The following is a 19,863-nucleotide window of genomic DNA, read 5'->3' as shown; positions in this document are numbered from 1 at the left end:
GGTAGATGCCATCCAAAGAATGAAAGAAACGTGCACTAGCATCACTGAGGTTAGAAGGTTTCTGGGAGCATGTGTCTTCTATGTTATTTAGATTCCACATTATGCACATGTAGCTGATCCTCTTTATCAGCTGCTTAGAAAGAATCAGAAGTTTAAATGGACAAAAGCACATGTAAAATCCATGAAAAAGCTAAAGGAGTTGCTCCAGTCAGCAACAACTTTGAGAAAGGTAGACTATGAGTGTCAAAGGCCAGTAATTGTGACAGTAGACACCAGTCCTACAGGGATTGGATGGGCAATAGGGCAAGATGACAAAGAAGGACACAGGTATGTGGTAAGATTTGGAGCAAAGGTGCTAAGTGCTCGCCAAAGAAACTATCCACAGATAAAGAGAGAGTTATGGGGTATGGTTACAGCCTTGAAAAGTGGGAAAGAGTACCTAATTGGCGCATGTGTGGTTGTAGAAACAGATTGTCTACCACTTCTTGGGATGATTACAAGCTGCTCAACTCCAGACATTGCTATGTTGCGGTGGATTGCCTACATTAAGTCCTTAAATCCTAAGTTTAAGCACATTGCAGGTAAAGACAATACAGTGGCAGATATGCTATCAAGGGCAAGGTATGAAGATGAGTCACAAATGATTAACGAGGGAGATGATGTAGGCACAAAGTTCTATTCTATCTCTCATGTCAAAGGTAACAATGTCTGCATGACTAATCTACTTGAATCATTCTTGAAAGAGCTTTATGAAGGTGATTGGCTTCTTATTGAAAGCTACTTGAGTACTCTAACAAAACAGGATGATTGGTCTGAACAAGAATTCAAGAGGATACGCAGGAAAGCATATGGGTACTTTTTGAGGGATGGTTACTTGTGGAAGCATCCTAAACAAAAGGGTGCTACACCACAAAGGGTTATATGTAAAAAATAGACTCAAGTAAAGCTCATGCAAGAGTTTCATGAGAGTCTATGGGCTGGACACAGGGGTGTATGGGCAACCTTCTCCAAGTTGAAAGAAAAATACTGGTGGAAGGGTATGTATAAAGATGTATCTCGGTTTGTAGAGACATGTGTAACTTATCAAGTGTATTCAAATGTTCGACATCGTGATGGATTGCACCCTACATATCCACTAGCCATGCACTATAAATGGGTTGTGGATCTAGTCACAATGCCTCTAGGACTCTGGAAGATGAGATACTTGGTTCTTGCACGAGAGGACCTAACTAACTAGGTTGAAGGAAGAGCATTAAGAGCTAAAACCACAGAAGCTGTGTGCAAATTCCTTCTTGATGAGGTGGTTTGCCGTTATGGTTGTGTGGGAAAAATCACTGCAGATAGAGGTGAAATGGATGCTGAAGAAGCAAGGGAGTTCTTTTCTAGATTAGGAATCAAGCTTTCTCTTACTACAGCTTACAACCCTGAAGGCAATGGAAAGAGTGAAAGAGGGCATCCTCCTATCATCAAAGCTTTGGCCAAGGCTTGTGAAGGAAGAGTTGGTGAGTGGCCAAAACTATTACCATATGCTTTATGGGCTGATCGTACAACACATAGCTCAGTAACTGGCTACATGCCTGCGGAGCTAATGTATGGTCAAAAGCCAGTGATGCCGATTGAGGATACAATTCCCACATGGAATGTACTACCTTGGCAAGAGGGGCTTAGCAGGAAAGATCTCCTTGCACTGCGTATAAGGCAGCTAGAGAGAAGACCTGGAGACATTGAAGTTGCAAAAGAACGACTAAAAAATGCAAGGTTAAAAAACAAGGACTACTTTGATAAGCGACATCGACTCAGAAGCAAAGCAATTGACAAAAGTGACTGGGTTTTGGTGTATGATAATAGCCTTGATAACCGGCACACAGTCATGCGTAAGTTTTCAAAAAGATGGTTTGGACCGTATGTTGTAAAGCATGTGCATGAAAATGCTACTTACAGCTTGTCTGAACTAGATGGTACAGAAGTAAAGATTTCCATTGCAGGAAAAAGGATCAAAATGTTTAAGAGAAGAGGAGACAATGATCCAGAAGATGTTGATGAGGAAGAAGAGCAAACCACAGGTAAAGATCAAAGTGAAGATGAAGATTTGGAATCATCCAGTGAAGAAGAAAGCAAGGAAGATGTACAAGAGGGCTGATCTTACAAAGAAATAATGTGGCACATACCGGAGGATGTGCAGGTTTAGAGGGGGTGGATGTCGTGCTGTGACACGTACATAGTGGGAACGCATGCTACAAGATCTATCTTGTAATTTTTTAGATAATAATTATATTTTCTATAATGTACATATGCATATTTAAGTATAATAATAAGCCTTCTATCTCATTCTATTATTTTTCTCAAGGATAACCTATTCTTACTTTACCATCAGAAAATACTATGGAAAAAGCATCAATAGCTCCGCCTCTTTAACTTGGGGAAAAAAGCATTGATTCTTTATTTCTACTATCTCATTATCATCTCACACCCTAGCTAGATCCTATATCTAGGGTAAACTCCAATATATATATATTCTATGTATTTTTTATACTTTTCTTATATTTCTTTTTAAATAGCTAAATCCTAGTGGGACACTAGGTGGCATGATTTCAAAGATACACTTATTTTAATGCATTATTGCAAGCATGATTACAAAACTTTGTCAAGGAGCAATGTCACGCTTTCATATGGCATGAGGTGTCCTTTGGAATTAAATGAAATTCTAGGCTAAGGGGGCCACGGGAAGACTTTTGCTGCCAGAAATGGACCCTATTTTGATGAATTTTTTACACAAGGTTCCAATCCGAATTGGAAAATGATTTTACAATGAAAATCGTAGCTAATTAGCTGAAGTTTCTGCCTATATTTTTACTTTTTTATTTGGAGCCACGGTTGAGGAGATATGATCAAAATACTGGACCCGAGTCTGCCCACATCATGCAGGGACAGCTCATTTCCAACTTTTCCAATTCCTATTCACACTGGCTCCTCTCTTCTTGTGTAAATCCTTGGGGGTTCCCTTCACCTATAAAAGGGAACCTCTTCTTCCTTGAAAGGAACTCAAGCATTCAAACCATTGATGAGAGGAATTCTTGAGGGAGTGAGTAGTAATGCCTAATTGTACTTAGCCATTAACATAAGCCTAAGCCTACACTTTCTCCTAGAGGAAGACTAGCCATCCTTGCATGCTATCCTTGGAAGATCAACTCTAATAAAAAAAGGGCGTGGACTTGGCGTATCAATCAAATTTGAATTCTCCCCTCTTCTTCTCTCTCCATCAATAATGGTGCCGAAGGGTTTGTCAAGTAAGATGTGTTCTACATTGATGTTTTCTTGATTTCTTGTTGTTTTCATTTTCATCTTTAATCCAAAAAATATATATATGTATCTAATCTCATCTCCTTAACCAAACCTATCTCTCTCACTCTTAGTAATTTATCCTCTCTACAAATTTTAGGTTCTCCTTGCTACAGGTACATCTCTCCCCGCAGTATCCTTATTGCCTACGGGCAAGAATAGGGCTTGGGAGGGAAACTTCTCATCTCTTCACTTCTCTCATATCTATATTTTTCTCATATCTACATTTCTCACATACTATCCTAAATGAATAACCCACATGATGATCATTTTTATCGCTTTCACTCCGTACGATCTATTAGAATTAACGTATGGATTAGCCGTAAAATACACTTTCAACAACGTATAGTGTTTCTTTTCGGCCCTGAAAGGCTCAATGAAATACTTCTATCACCGGATAGCATCATACTACCTCTCATAGACTATAATTTTTCTTTTGATGTAAACGTAGTTATCTTGCTATGAACCAAGAGGATTTGTACACACAATTAATCTCAATCACTAGACAAAATATATATATTATGGTAAGCACAAAACTACAATTCCAAAGAACAATTCGTAGCCTATTTGGTCAGCCAAGATTGAATGCCATTAACTCATCTATTAACCCTTTCATATTACCCATGATACGATATGACCATAGCCTTGATGTTTTCATCTTCGTATTGTTTTGACATTCTCTTTTGTGTTCTTTCTTTGTGTGTGTGAGTGCAAGAGAGAAATAGTGAGTCTTCTTTGATTGCACTTCTTTCCAAACCCTAGTCTTCATGGCATCTATGGTTTAACTCCTTTATATAGTTTTTGTTGAGTTCTCTCACAAACTCTCACAGCCATAAGCCCGGTGCTTTCCTGGCAAGACCGCAAATTTCTCGACAACGCGACCTCCTAATAAGTTTGTTCCATCTATGAACTATGTCATGTTGATTGATTGCAATGAGCCTTCATGTTACAAGAAAGAAGTGCAAATGAAGGACTCCGAGAATTGGCAATTGGCCATGCAGTCAGAGATGACAGCTCTGCAAAAAAACAAGACATGGAAGCTAGTTAAATTACCACAGGGCAAAAAGGTTATACCTTGTAAATGGGTTTACATGTATAAGATCACCGCTCATGATAGTCAGCCAAAGTACAAAGCAAGGCTTGTTGCCAAGGGCTTTAAGCAAGAACAAGGCATTGACTTTGATGAAGTCTTCTCTCTGGTGGTCAAGATGACTACATTGAGATGCTTTCTTGCATTGGTTGCCATATTAGATTTGGTGTTGCACCAAATGGATGTCAAGACAGTGTTCTTGCATGGTGATTTAGATGTGGAAATTTACATGCAGCAGCCATAAGGGTTTGTTGAGAAAGGCAAGGAAGATTTGGTATGCCAGTTGTTAAAGAGTCTTTATGGCTTAAAACAATCACCAAGGGCATGGTACCATAAGTTCCACAAGTTTATTCTTTCTCAAGGCTACAAACGTGATGAGTTCGATCACTGTCTATATACAAAGAAGGCTAAGGATGGCAGTTGGCTGATCCTTATTTTGTATGTGGATGACATGTTGATTGCTGGCAAGCACTTGGAAGAAATTTCAGCTTTGAAGTCAAAGATGGCAAAATCGTTTGACATGAAAGACATGGGTGAGGCAAGTCATATACTTGGTATGCGCATTGAGAGAGATAGATCAAAGAAGTTGATTTGGTTATCTCAAACAGAGTATATTGACAAGGTTTTGCACCGTTTCAATATGGAGAAGGGAAAGGCATTGAGTGTTCCATTGCCACCATATGTGAAACTTAGCAAACAAGATTGTCCTGTGTCTGAGGAAGAACAGACTGAAATGGATAAGATTCCATATGCTTCTGCAGTGGGTAGTTTGATGTATGCAATGATTGCTACTCGCCCAGACATTGCATTTGCAGTGGGAGTAGTAAGTCGATACATGTCAAACCCAGGCAAGAAACATTGGGAGGCAGTGAAAGGAATATTGAGATACCTGAAAGCTACAAAGAGTATGTGTATATGCTATGGGAGTCAGGAGCTAAGTGTAAAGGGTTTTACAGACTCAGATTATGCAGGTGACTTAGACAACCGAAGGTCTACGTCAGGGTATGTCTTTACATTGGCTGGTGGAGCAGTATCATGGCGTTCTAAATTACAAGATTGTGTTACTTAGTCTACTACAGAGGCTGAATATGTTGCAGCATCAAAGGCATGCAAAGAATCAATTTGGCTTAATCGACTAGTAACAGATTTGGGAATCAAAGAAGAGATGCCTCTGTTATATTGTGATAGTCAAAGTGCTATACAATTGGCTCGCAATCCAGTTTATCACTCAAAGACAAAGCATGTGGATGTGAAGTATCATTTCATTTGGGAAATGCTCGAGGATAAGCAACTTCAGCTTGTCAAAGTTCACACCACAGAAAATCCTGCTGATCTACTTACAAAAGGACTTCCCTCAGAGAGCTTTGCGCATTTTCGCAAGCTGTTAGGTGTAGGGTAGTACATCACTTCTCTACATCTCTTGTATATTAGCTTGTATAGTAGCTTCTCTCACACTTAAAGTACCACATTGGACTTTAAGTGGGAGGTTGTTGGGGTATAAAGCCCAATGTGGTCGCCCAGGTAAGTGGGCGGGCTGCAAGGTATGTACACATATTCTTTTGTAAAAACCTAATAAGAACTCACTGTGCTCTACACATTACAGTAGAGCGAGTTCACCATATCATCGCGCTCTTCTTCTCGCACTCTCTCTCGCGTCACACTTCCGCTCGTACTCCTTCACTGTGTGCCACATGGACATGCCTCATCGACTTCTAGAGCCAATTTTGCACATAGCCCTAGATAGGAGTGTCTAGAATCCTAAGAGGATTAGTACCGACAATTTTATGAGCTTGTTCATAGGATCTGTATGTCTGGACGAGTCCATTAGATTAGGTTTTTCAATTTTAGAACCCTTTTGCATAAATGGATTGTACAAGCGTTTTGACAGATGTTGTTACACTACGGTGGGCATTTGGCATGATGTGCAGGTAGCTTTAGGTTAGAGGAATCTAACGAGTCATTCCCCGCGTTGATAGGATTCCTTGGTGGACAGATGTGAGACAATTTCACCCAAAAACTTAGCCCCAATCAAACTTATTAATAAATCATTAAAATGATTTATGTATAAGAATTCGACAGAGGTTTTGTCCTACCTAAGCCTTAAGAGGTTTATAACCTACAAGTTTCACCTATAAAGGGGGCATGAAGCTAGAGATTCAAGCAAATTAAGCAAGTGCTATAGCAGGAAACCAGCCTTGGCATTTTTGCAAGAGCCTACAATAGTTAGTGTTTTTGGCTCTAGATCAATCCTAGCATTTTTGGCAACATATTAGCGAGCGATTTGCAATTTTCAGCCCTAGCACTAGTGCAACCTCATAGAGCAGCCAACAGTTATCGCTGGAGGTGCACAAGATCTACGAGCGCCAGCCATCTAGATGGGTGCCGTTAGTTCGGTAGCCGATTGAGCCTTTTCTCGACCATTTTCTCACTACATCAAGTGCTCCCATTGCTGCCTATCATCGACATCATCTAGATTTGCGTTTTCAGCCTTGCTTTACACGACGAATCAAATCTGTTTGCGTTTTTGCAACTAGTTTTTAGTCCTCCATTCCTTTTTACATAGGGCCCAGATCTACCCCTTGGTGGCCATCCGCAATCCCATATCAAGACGGATTTAAAAGTGTATCAAACCAGCCCCGAAGGTGCTTCATCTTGAAAAGTTATCGACACAACATTCCCCATTTGAGTCAATAGAGTCTGCACTTGAGGTATTGCAAGTGTGTACTTATGCAATCAAAAGCAATTACTACATTCGTCACAATGTAGGAGGCCCTTGAGAGGATTGGCTGGAGCCCATCAAGTGACTCTCTCTCTCTCTCTCTCTCTCTCTCTCTCTCTCTCTCTCTCTCTCAATGCACATATCTGCCTCTCTCTTTCATTTCCTCTCTTGAGGGAGGTAAAGGAAACATCATTCATGCTGGGAACCTTAAGTAAAGATTTGTGGAAATGTAAAACCTAGATGTTCACTTTTTCAATTTTGCTGCACCTTACATCCTTTTAATTTCTGATGCAACATGTATCAATTTGTCACTTCTCAAAATTCGAACTTTGCCTTGGGAGACTTAAGACAACTTCCCCTAAATGAGAAAAGAACCGAGACCATCAAAATTGAGCTTTTCCTATGTAATCTATAAGTGTAATGCCCTTGCCACCATCTCGCTCTCCTCAAGTACTTCGTAAGTGCCAAAGCAGCTAGCTAATTGAGTACTAGTCAATGCACTTTACATAGCGGAGAGTTGATCATGGATAACATTTGCCTTCATCGATAACGACTAAACCTTATGCTTCGTCAAAAAAGACTACATAGAAGTCCGGGCTTCAAACTTCATGAAAATTAAGGTGTCCAAGAAGGGCGACTGCTTGCATCATAGAGTCTCGATCAACATTTCTCCGAGCTTTGACCTCATTTTATTGGCAATTTCCAAAGTCCGTACAATGGGAGGAATTTCCTTGAGTGCTTGACATCAACTTCCCATTACATATGATTGAAGAAACTTGTCGTCCTGAGGTCAAGTCCACCAGTTGTTGCTAGACCCCACTTGCCTTGTTGTCAAGCCGTCATCGATGTTTCATAAACCTTTTCATAAAAACCAAAGTTGCATGATCAATTTACAATGATCAAAGTCCATTCAGCCGATTGTTGGTGTTTGAACAAGGAGCAGCCATTTTGATGAGGCCATCCGATGCAATAAAGCGAATGCCGATGAAGCAAAACCATTGATGATGTCCTCTTTGCACGGCTACCCCCACAAGCACGAGCCAAGAGGCTTTGATACCATGTCAAAAGTCGACAATGTGAAAGCATAGAGATATTGGAGAGAGAGAGAGAGAGAGAGAGAGAGAGAGAGATTGCTCGAACCAACCAACCCAATTAGATGACTATACAATGGGAGCAAAATGATACTTATATATTCTCTTCGGGGACCGTAAGTCATAAATTGCATGGCCTAGACTCATTCTAATTAAGTGAAATAAATACCTAAATTGAAAAAATAAGTAGATAAGGATCGCACTGGGCATTCAGTTGAGCTGCATAAACTTTAACAGATCTTAGTTTGGCACCTTCATAAACCTACTCATCATAGGCTTTGGGAGGGGAGGGGGGGATGACATGCAAGACCAACAAGCACCCCCAGTTACAGGCTCCTTGCAACAAACAACGAAGGTCGAAGCCTTACCACTACACTCTAGCACCCTTGGAACATCTAATTTCAAGGTTGTTGGAACCACTAACATGTGGTTCACACAGTCGATACATTAGTCGATGGCAGTTACACACCACTCTTGATTCATTCACACTTGAGTGTATAATGGTTGAATGAAGGATTGGATGGTGGACATCTGATCCTGATTTACTTGAACAATAATTACTCCTGACAGGGTTCCTGCCACTTAGCCATGAGGTTGGTCAATCCCCACACTCAATATCCTTAAAGGAGACCATGACATTGCACTGTATTTGCACATAAACACAGAGACTAATAATGATCACAGGATGTGGCAATCACACAATCTGAGAGATGGATGGATAGATACGGCCTCACCATGCATACCAAATATCCATGCAAATGATGTAAAGAGAGTCATCCTAATTAGCTGCCCCGTGATGAGAAAATAGGTTCAGGTTGAAAGAGCATTTGGCAAACCACCAGTTCTCTAGTTTCAAACATACATACAAGCCCCATTGGCTGCAATGGTGCAAGTTTCTGGGGAGAGTTCTATAAAGACAATCGCATGTTTCAATGCCACCTAAAAGTTACCTCTTTTGAGCGATTTGTCAGCGTAAGATAGCCAAGGCCATCGCAATGATGGTAGCGGAGCACATTGCTTGTCCAAACTGACGCTCCCATGCTCGGCACGAGGCTTTTACAGGTGACAATTATCCTCCTCAGAGCTTTCATAATGTACAAGTGGGATCTGCAGCATCACTACAAAAGACCATCTCCGAGCCTTCTTATTTAATCAACCATTGTAAAACCAACACTTAGATGTCACTGCTTGTAATCCCGAAGCTATCTGCTACCAAACAATGGTTTCACCTTCTGTTTACTGGAAGTTGTGATTCATTGTGACCTTGGCCAACAAAACCCGGCGGAAACCTAATAAAAAAAAGAGGTTTTCTGGAGGCATTCTGAACCTAAGGAGAGCAGTAGCCTGAGGAGTATAAGGAAGTAATTTAAGTAGACAAATACCTTTGATAAATAGATGGCCAAATTCTCCTGATATTCCTGAAGTTTTCTGATAGAACAGATGCTACATTGATGGAAAATTTGAGGTCTGCAAGTTGGCATTTTGAAATTTGGAGTGTGTTATGCCAAATTTGCATAGCATGTTTCACTGACAGTAGGCGCTGGTGATTTTGTCACACTCAGGTTCTGCTTTCCTTGGTTTTCAGCCCCGCTCTCTGTGGTTCCCATTCCTCCCACAAACATGTAAGAAGCACTCGCCATGTCTCTCATATTTTGAAGAGGCTCTAATGTTTGAACCACGTCGCTCATCAAAGGTCTAGTCTTTGGAGTATAGCTAAGGCAATGAAATGCTAAGCTTGCAGCCTTCTGAGCACCTTTCACCGAATACATGCCTTCAAGTCTGGGATCAATAATTTGTAGCAACCTTCTCTTGTCACGAAGATAGGGGCGGGCCCACTCCACCAGATTGTGCTCGCCCTGGGGCCTCCTCTTGTCCATTGATCTACGACCTGTCAATAGTTCTAATAGCACTACACCGAAGCTGTAAACATCACTTCTCCATGTTAGGTGGCCTGCTCATCCGACACCCAAAGGTCTCTTTTTTAGTTGGTTGCTGTTGTGACCCACACGCAATTGATTACCTTACAACCAATCGACTTACCAGTCATCACGTACTCCGGTGCAGCATAACCATATGTTCCCATCACACGTGTTGAGACATGCGTTTTATCCCCTTCTGGCCCATCCTTAGCCAGTCCGAAATCAGAAAGCTTTGCAGTGTAATCCTAAGGCAAACAAATTGCACACATTCGTTCACCAAGTATAACAACATGAAGATGGCAAGCTTAAGGGTAGACTCTTCTACCAGATCTAGAAGGATATTTGATGTCTTGAAGTCTCTATAAATCACCGACTTTTCTGCTCCATGAAGGAAGGCCAGTCCTTTGGCAGCACCTAGCGCGATCTTCATCCGTGTAGCCCAAGACAAAGGCAGGGCTGCTTCTGAGAAAATACGTGATGTAAGAATTAAGAAGCTTGCTACAAAGAGAGACAGAGAAACGTGAAAAGGAAGCACTCACTCCGAAAGAGATGATTTTCGAGACTACCACGGGGCATGAATTCATACACCAAAAGCCGATGTTCATCCTCACATGAGTAGCCTATTAGCTTAACCAAGTTTGGGTGAACCAATTGGCCCAGATAGTTTACTTCTGTCTGCCATCAGAGGATAACCCATTGTATAACATAAGGGAAACAATACTGGATGTCAACCCCAAGTACAACCTGAAAGAAGGGAACTATACCAGCCATTCTCTGTCACCTTGAGAACCCTCCTGGTTGAGAGCCTTGACAGCAACCGTGATGCTTGACATAGCCTTTGCTCCCATGGGTCCTATCTCATCTATCCATCCTTTATAAACAGTCCCAAATCCTCCTTCTCCCAACGCACTATCAGGTCGAAAATTCCTGGTTGCATTCTTCAATTCGTTGTATGTAAAAACTCTCAACTTCAGATTTTGCTGTAAAAAATCCTCGATTCTAGGAGTTGATGGAACACTATCTTCGTTTCCATCTGAGGACATATGCTGAACTGCCGGGCTCCTTACAAATGTATTACTTCTCAATGATCTCACTGCATTTAAAACAATACATGAAACGGATCCGACCGTAAATCCAACAACTGAAATCAAATTCATGAAACTTCCGTCCGAATCAAGCGTTTTAGAAAACCCAACATGTGACATCATTATTATTGATGCTGAAGATACTCAGCATGATGCAATGAAGCATACACCCATGAGAATAATTCGACCTTAACATCATAAACTTGATTCACCACAATGTATGCAGCAAGTGAATGGATGCCGACTGCTTTCTCCTCTATACCTTTTATTTAATTTTTCAAATTATAACATTGCAGAGGAAAATGAATATGAAGATTTACCAGGCTTTGCTCCTTTGCTTGCATCAACCACCGTTTCATCCTTGCAAGAGTTGGAGCACAGATAAATGAGGGAACAAGTGCGCAATTTCTCATCCCCCATACTCTGGCATCAAATTTGGGAGGAGAGGGTTTGGTTGGAGGGGTTTCACTTTAGATCAAGATCTTGATGCCTTTGTCGAACCCAACTACTTCAGAGAGGGTGTTGCCATATAATGTAACTGCTGATAGTGAAGAAAGTCGCATACAAGCGAAAAACACACTCTCAATCCCCTCAATACAACGCAACTCTTGCCATGTTGTCTACTGCACGATTGCAAGTTTTAGCTTTCTCCCACCAAGTTCCCTGTTCTGCTGCATACGAGAAGATGAAAGTGGCATGCCTATCTGATGTCTATGGAAGTTTGACACAGACTCAATAATAATGTCTCTGCATTTGATACCTGCCCAAACTCTTCTCGCATAGCTTTTGATTCTTTTGCTTCTCGTCAGAACACACCTCTTCTGCATTTCTTCAACAACATATCTTGCGTCTATGAGACCTTTCTTAATTGAAGCTGCCTTGCGGTTTGAAATCTTTAATCAATCATGCCATCAACTTGAATAGCGTCTCCTGTATCAGGACGCATTTGAAGAAGACCTAAGATCGTCAACAAGAGAGCGTACCTTGTGTCGGCGGCAACAAATTGCAGGACTGAACAGCGTGAAAGAAGTTGCTTATACTGTGGCTGACACAGCCGAAAGATAGACTCATCCGCTTTGGAAGGGCTGCAAGAAAAGCGGCTACAAAAAACATCACTGCAGCTGGCTATGGATGCCGGGTTCTTCGTGACGCAAGGCAAAAATGAGGCGCCGAATCTATGAAAAGGAAGTTCTCATACACTCTCTCACAGAATCTCTCTCTCTCTCTCTCTCTCTCTCTCTCTCTCTCTCTCTCTGTGGGGGGTCCTACTCTCGCTCTCTACTCAGAGAGATGCCCACGTGAAGTTCCTCTCTCTCTCTCTCTCTCTCTCTCTCTCTCTCTCTCTCTCTCTCTTACCCCTCAAGCCTCAGTGCCTTCAATTGTGCCTGAGTGGGTGTGGGTGTGGGTGTGTGTGTGTTGTGTGTGTGTGTGTGTGAGAGAGAGAGAGAGAGAGAAGGGGGGAAGGGGCAACGGGCGTGTACAGACTCTGCACAGAGAGAGAGAAAGGGGGGGCCCGATGGGTGAAGGTGAGCCGTCAAGGAATGGGGAAGGTGCGCTCCTTTGGATTGACTTGGAGTCGGACTTCCGACAGCGAAAGCACCGACAACCCCCCCACTTTAGGCCCACCACCTTGCAAAGCTTCCCCATCGGGATTACGAAGTATCATTTGCTTGCCCATTGCCGACACCCCGCATTGCTCCTGGCCGCCACAGTTCAAACCTTATTCCGAACCACTAAGGGAACGCTTAATTAAACACGATGCGCCTAAACTATGTGTTGCTCCATATCAAGCACAAAGAGACGCAATTGATAGCCCATCACGAGGCACGTCTGCACGAAAAGTTTCGGCTTAGACGATAGTGAAGCGACGGAGATTGATGCCATTCTCCTTTTCTTGTGTAACAAAACAGGGTACTAGTAGAGACACAATGAGGGGGGGATAATGTGTTGCTGCAACCAACAAGGCTTGAACCAAAGATCGAGCGGTTCAGATTCGTTGCAGCGTCCACTAACCGCGGAAGCACTGGCTTCTATGCGTTGCGCTACTGGTGCTTACAAGTTAAATGTATTGGGGTTGGAAGTGTCCTTCTACAGGACCCCGTAATATTACTGGCCCTCCTACCCTAGTCTATCCACTTGGCCTTCGAAGAGAGAGAGAGAGAGAGAGAGAGAGAGAGAGAGAGAGAGCCCTACAAAATGTGGAGGGCTACTCTATCAAACTGCCCATGGAGGTGGTGCAGGTAGCCCAATACATTTTGGTAGATAAAGTTGCAGACCTCCAGCGCACGCCCCTGGAGCACCTCTCCAGCTTTTGCTTACCCGTGTCGATGTTGTTCCCATTTGGCAATGCAAACTGTGCTCATGAGGCCGTCAATATTCATCTCAGCCTAGGCCTACACATGATTAATAATATGGAGGAAGACTTTGAGCTGCCCCTGGGTGGTCGGCTTTAGCTTCTGCAGGATATCTTTTCCGCCTTCAACCTGGGCATCACCCTATTGTCTGCTCCTTGATTGGCTAGTGTCAATGACAGGCTCTTGCTCATTAATCAACTCGATCACCTGGTGGACATGGCCACGTTGGCTCGACTGGAGCTATACCAATGACTACAGCATGATGCCGTACTTCACCTTCTCCACAACTCCCTTTTCTGCTGGGCTTGAGAGTGTGGGCGTGCCCCATTTTCTCCTAGGGGCATCCCTCCATGTGGAAATACAGCCGCCTCTTGCACATGGCCCATTGGTGTGGTCATCATGAGGTGCTTCCTCTTCTTAGTGAGGTCGTCTATGATATTGTCTGCGTGCAAAGGATTATGCTTTGGATTCTTCCATGGTGGTCACACGTCAGTACAATGCATGATGCGACAGGGAATTAGGACAACTTGGACCTGAAGTCCAATGTGACTTTCACGGAGGAGCAGCTATGGCGGGAGAAAAAGGCAGCTATGCAGCTGGACGGTGAAGAAGAGAATGGCACCAAGGAGTTTATGATGATTTTGCTCACCAGCATGTATGCATGGTTGGAGAGGTATGCATGCGACGTGCTATTCGAGGATATGCCCGCATAAATTCTCAAGGGTGTGTTGGCGCCGCTCATGCACGTGTCCGCACGCAGCTTTGTGCGAGGCAGTTGTGACACAACTTAAGAGGCAGTCAACACATAATATGATGTATCTGCACCATGACCCATTTGGAGCAGACAGGACACCTTGTGTAGTATCAATGATGTTGGACGTCTTCTCGACTGGGCACGATGAGGAAATAAGCAAAAGACAAGTTTTCAACGTGCGCGCACGCATACACACAGAGAAACACACACACACACACACACACACACACACACACACACACACAGAGAGAGAGAGAGAGAGAGAGAGAGAGAGAGAGAGAGAGAGAGAGAGAGAGAGAGAGAGAGAGAGAGAGAGAGAGAGAGAGAGAGAGAGAGAGAGAGAGAGAGAGAGAGAGAGAGAGAGAGAGAGAGAGAGAGAGAGAGAGAGAGAGAGAGAGAGAGAGAGTAGGCATGTCAATAACTCTCTGCTATAGACAAGTGTGCTACTAGCAACAAGGAGATCTTCCTGCCTAAGAGACTCTCACAAGGTCATTAGCTCAGGGGGAGAAGGATCTGAAGAAGAAAGAGATTCTTCTAATTATTGAATCTTATGAAATATCATCATCCTTCGCTTTGCTCTGATTTCCCTAGCAAGCCTTTTATAAAGGCTCAAGGTCTTTTGGGTGTCAGACATAGCCTAGTCTCGTGGCTTTAAAAGCTAAAGACTGGCTTGAAAAAGTAATGTGGAAAATTTCTCAACTTTAATTTTGACAATTTTTTGATTAAACAGGGATTGGTCTAGGTGGGGCCACCTAACCTTAAACTTAAACTTTTTGATTAAACAGGGATTGGTCTAGATTGACCAATGATCTTCAATCAAGCTAGCAATCATGTAGATACAATCCAATCTTGCTGCTCTCTGACATTCTCCTAGCTTCTTATTGCTCCAAGTATGTGTCAAAGTTGATGATGCAGAAGTGACGGACCGAGGAGAGAGAGAGAGAGAGAGAGAGAGAGAGAGAGAGAGAGAGAGAGAGAGAGAGAGAGAGAGAGAGAGAGAGAGAGAGAGAGAGAGAGAGAGAGAGAGAGAGACCTACAAAACATGGAGGGCTACTCTATCAAACTGCCCATGGAGGTGGTGTAGGCAGCCCAATACATTCTGGTAGATAAAGTTGCCATCCTCGGTTTTTTGTAGTCTATCCACTTGGCCTTCGGGGGGAGAGAGAGAGAGAGAGAGAGAGAGAGAGAGAGAGAGAGAGAGAGAGAGAGAGAGAGAGAGAGAGAGAGAGAGAGAGAGAGAGAGAGAGAGAGAGAGAGAGAGAGAGAGAGAGAGAGAGAGAGAGGGAGGGAGGGAGAGTAGGCATCTCAATAACTCTCTGCTATAGACAAGTGTGCTACTAGCAACAAGGAGATCTTCCTGCCTAAGAGACTCTCTCAAGGTCATTAGCTCCGGGGGAGAAGGATCTGAAGAAGAAAGAGATTCTTCTAATTATTGAATCTTCTGAGATATCATCATCCTTCTCTTTGCTCTGATTTCCCTAGCAAGCCTTTTATAAAGGCTCAAGGTCTTTTGGGTGTCAGACATAGCCTAGTCTCGTGGCTTTAAAAGCTAAAGACTGGCTTGAAAAAGTAATGTGGAAAATTTTCTCAACTTTAATTTTAACAACATTTGAATTAAACAGGGATTGGTCTAGGTGGGGACACCTAGCCTTAAACTTAAACTTTTTGATTAAACAGTGATTGGTCTAGATTGACCAATGATCTTCAATCAAGCTAGCAATCATGTAGATACAATCCAATCTTGCTGCTCTCTAACATTCTCCCAGCTTCTTATTGCTCCTAGTATGTGTCAAAGTTGACGATGCGGAAGTGATGAACCAAGGGGAGAGAGAGAGAGAGAGAGAGAGAGAGAGAGAGAGAGAGAGAGAGAGAGAGAGAGAGAGAGAGAGAGAGAGAGAGAGAGAGAGAGAGACTTCTAAACCAACCAACCTTGGCAATGAATTCATGATTAGACAATGGGGGCTAGGTGTGCTTACATACTCCCCTTAGAAAATTGCCCTACCCAAGATTTGACAAATAACAAAAATAAATACCTAAAGCCAAAATTAATATTGGGATCACATTGGGCTATTCACTTGAGATGCTATTAACTTTAACACCCTCTCTGCAGCTCATAGTGGACATAAATAGTGAGACCAAGTCGATGAAGAAGCTACCATGGACACTCTAGTGGATACATCTCATATTTTCTACCTCCAACTTTTTCCCTGAGAAGAATGCCATCTTGAGCACCAGTTGCCTCATAGAAAATTGGACCACATTACGTCCAAGAATCCACAGTCGTGAACTATGAACACTCACATCTAAACTTTCCTAAACAATGAACTTTGAAACTCATCCTGTCCATAATCTAACCAACAACAATGAATTGGTGCACTTGTCTGTAGTGTTTTAGATGCATCACATTGGCTCCTTTTGCCAGATGCATGTGCCTTGAACTCCGACCCAGAACTCCGACCCATGGGTTCAAACATCGATAACTTGAACTCCAACACACGGGCCCAAATCATTTGTAGGGAGGACTCACAAGCCTCTCCCTCGTTGAAGCTACTGGCAGCAACAACCACCTGACTAGAAATCTAGCATTGTGGCCATGGTCGCCACCATGTGTGCCATGCCGATCTTCTCTATCAAATCTTTATCACCGTTATCTCTGTCCAGCTTGCCTTTGCCTTTGTACTTGTGTGAGTTCCTGCTTTTGCCTTTGGCTTTGCATTCCCAAGCCAAATAAAGCATCTTCTTGCATTTATAATAGCGGCCTTGGACCTCGTGTGGGTACCGATGTAGCTAATTGGGCACTCGTACTTTTGTCCTTGTTAAGCTTGCCTTTGCCTCTGTCCTCTTGCAAACTTGTACATTTGCTTTTGGCTTCACAATCTTGAGCCAAACAAATTGACGGCTTCCTTGAGAACTTCATCCATGCATAGGCCACTAAGTAGGTACTGAATGATCCACTTCCCATAGGCGATAGTTGGTGTTGGTCATAGGTACTCGAGAAAAGGGGGGTGGTCCAAGTTGCAGGTATAAGATCTAGAGATAACTTGTCTTCCTTCTCACACTTCAAAAGGCCACAAAAACTTCCACCAAGCTACTCCAAAGCACTTTCGTTTTTTGGGTTTCAGGCCCCATGGCTGGGTTCTTGCCGGGGGCGCCCGCCCATTACTCATTGTTTCGTTATAATGACAATAAGGAGATAGAAAGTTGCACTCTCTAGAGAACCACCAAAACAAGTCTGTGTCTCCTCTCATCTCTTTCCCGTTCTCTCATTCTCTTGCACTCTTGGCATCCGGATCTACAATTGGTATCAGAGAACAGGTTACCCGAACCCGAGCCCGAGCCCTGGCTATTTGGCGTGTGCAGTGGATCCATCGAAAATGGAAGCTTGAGAGCTTTTGAAGATCAACAAGAAATTGGGCTGTAGGTCGAGTAGGGAAATCTAACCTTGAGAGGACCGAACATGAGGGAGAGCTTGTGTGTGCACACTGCGAGCCTCGGGTGTATCCAGCAGCTAGCAGATCCAAGAATATTCCATAGTTTTTTGCTTCCGGATCTTGCTTCTAAAGCTTTGGTTCAAATTCTTCCTTTTGCTCTTTCTCTTTGTCCTCTTCTTTCTTGGAGTCTTGTTGCTTCTCAGATTTACTCAACTCCTCAATTTGTCGCGGTTGAGGAGGACTAGGAGGAGGTGGTGATCGTGGAGGATTGGACTCGCGGCTTGATGGTGGGGTTGATGGCTTCTTTTTGAAGTCTCGATCAGCCTTTGTTTTCCTCTCTCGCTCTTCACTTTCCTGCTCTTCTAATAGCTGTCGCCTCACATCAGCAACCTCTTCTTCGGTAAAAGGTATGATTGGAATATTCTCGGACGTCGCATCTAGGATCTCGAATTCTTTATATAATCTTCTAAGAGATCCCTATTAGTCCTTCGAGAAGATCCAGACATGGCCTCAAGTGAGGGCTTCCATAATTCGTTTAGATCTCCTTTAAGCATTCTTTGGGCTTTGAAACTCTCCATCAGTCTCTCTAGCCGAGCGGCCTTCTAGGATTTTGTCTCTTTGCTGGCATCTGAATGGTAGCTTTCTTTCCTTTCTTTGGCTGAGGTGGCTCTTCTTCTACTGTCTCTAACCTTCTTTTTGTTAGGAAATATGACGTAGCTAAATAGATATTTGAGTAGATTACTTAACTTGGAGAGAGATAGATTTCACACACAAGAGATTATAGAGTAGAGAGAGAGAGAGAGTACACATGATATACGTGGTTCACCCAATGTGGGCTACGTCCACGGGAAAGCAGCCACTCAATGGCTTTAGTACTTCAAAACAAGAAGTAGTTTACAAAGGGATTATGACCTTAATGGAGCTCCCAACTTGCTTCGCTCTCACCACCTCACACTCACCTTGTTGCATCAACTTCACACTATCAAATGTGTGTAGAAATGGCCTCCTTTTATAGGCCAAAAGGGCCGCCCTCTCTCATGAGAGGCAGCCATGTGTAGCCGCCCTTGTGTAGATAAGTCCAAGTCGGACCCTTCAATCCGCCCATGTATGGCTGCCCTTGAGAAGACAAGTCCGCTTTTGAATCCGGCCACCGGCCATTGAATTCGGCCACCGGCCACCGGCCATTGACTTCCGACCAACGGCCACCGGCCATTGACTACCGGCCACCGGCCAACCGATCGGTTGTTTTCTGACCACTTTTCGGCCGCCATCCGGCCATAATATTCTGGCAAAAAGGAATATTCCGACGAAGGAAAAAAAAGTCTCGGGGGCGGAAGCCCCCGAGGCCCCTAAAGTTACCCCTGATTTTTGGCCGTGAAAATTTTGGTTTTCGGCGAGTGATTTTTCTTCACGCACGATGGCTTCTCCTTATAATGGGGGCCTTACAAATGTGCGCTTTTACCACAGAAAATTACAAGGGTAAATCAGGCTCCATACTTAACACTTTTCAGTCTGGTGGTCACCCTGGGAGCTGTAGGTTTCTCCTCTTCCTTGTCTTCTGTCAGCTTCAACCACTCGCTCAACAGCACCAGGTGTGCTCAAAAGAACAAGCATCTGTCAATGCATGGTCATCTGTAGAGAAAATTGCTATCAAAATGACTGCTAAATTGTCTGTGAAAGCATTGTGCATGTAAGTGTCTAGAAACCTGGAGAAACTACATGTAAACGGGCTCAAAAGCCCCCTGTAACCTGTGTGTTGGTGTCGGTATGCGCCGATTTTTGCTGCCGGATGAAAATGCGCTAGTCGAATATCCGCCAAAGGTGCCTAGAGTTGACAAAGTGTCGTAGAGAGTGATAGGTGTGCTCGGTGCCAATGCCGGTTGTCACTCCTCTATGGTAGAGACACCTCACCCGTGCATGTCGCAAGCACAAGATCAGCATTGGGCCGGATGTCAAAATCCGCCCGTAAAGAGACGTGTCAGTGCAAAATTGCAAGGATGGTAGCGAAATTGATGTGTTGTACCATTGAGGAAAGCCGAGAAAAAAAAATCGAGTCGATGCCGCAAAAAATGAAGCCAATG

General features: G+C 43.3%; 2 protein-coding genes across 7 annotated transcripts; both read right to left on the bottom strand.

Annotated features, from left to right (window-relative positions):
- Positions 1 to 8,988: 8,988 nt before the first annotated feature.
- LOC147446726 (receptor-like cytoplasmic kinase 176) lies at positions 8,989 to 12,356 on the bottom strand. Of its 2 annotated transcripts, XM_086525890.1 has the most exons (8): positions 11,564 to 12,356; positions 10,923 to 11,251; positions 10,698 to 10,833; positions 10,484 to 10,620; positions 10,280 to 10,403; positions 9,798 to 10,190; positions 9,622 to 9,706; positions 8,989 to 9,528 (listed from the first exon to the last, which is right to left on the bottom strand). In XM_086525890.1, exons 1-8 carry the CDS (start codon positions 11,661 to 11,663, stop codon positions 9,465 to 9,467), a joined length of 1,368 nt encoding a protein of 455 aa, XP_086382016.1. In that variant the 5' UTR covers positions 11,664 to 12,356; the 3' UTR covers positions 8,989 to 9,464. The 2 variants fall into 2 exon arrangements, with proteins under 2 accessions (XP_086382016.1, XP_086382015.1); XM_086525889.1 differs by having other exon boundaries at positions 8,989 to 10,190; positions 10,484 to 10,614; positions 11,564 to 12,354.
- On the bottom strand, positions 11,778 to 12,909 carry LOC147446725 (uncharacterized). 5 transcript variants are annotated; one of them, XM_086525895.1, is made up of 4 exons: positions 12,814 to 12,909; positions 12,227 to 12,254; positions 12,004 to 12,064; positions 11,778 to 11,911 (listed from the first exon to the last, which is right to left on the bottom strand). In XM_086525895.1, exons 1-4 carry the CDS (start codon positions 12,907 to 12,909, stop codon positions 11,884 to 11,886), a joined length of 213 nt encoding a protein of 70 aa, XP_086382021.1. In that variant the 3' UTR covers positions 11,778 to 11,883. The 5 variants fall into 5 exon arrangements, with proteins under 5 accessions (XP_086382021.1, XP_086382020.1, XP_086382019.1 ...); XM_086525894.1 differs by lacking the exon at positions 12,814 to 12,909 and having other exon boundaries at positions 12,227 to 12,359; XM_086525893.1 differs by lacking the exon at positions 12,814 to 12,909 and having other exon boundaries at positions 11,782 to 11,914; positions 12,227 to 12,359.
- Between the last annotated feature and the right edge of the window lie 6,954 nt (positions 12,910 to 19,863).

Source organism: Adiantum capillus-veneris, chromosome 12 (assembly GCF_014529385.1).
Source record: "Adiantum capillus-veneris isolate H3 chromosome 12, ASM1452938v2, whole genome shotgun sequence".
Taxonomy (NCBI): Eukaryota; Viridiplantae; Streptophyta; class Polypodiopsida; order Polypodiales; family Pteridaceae; genus Adiantum; species Adiantum capillus-veneris.
This window is presented reverse-complemented; position numbering and strand designations above follow the sequence as displayed.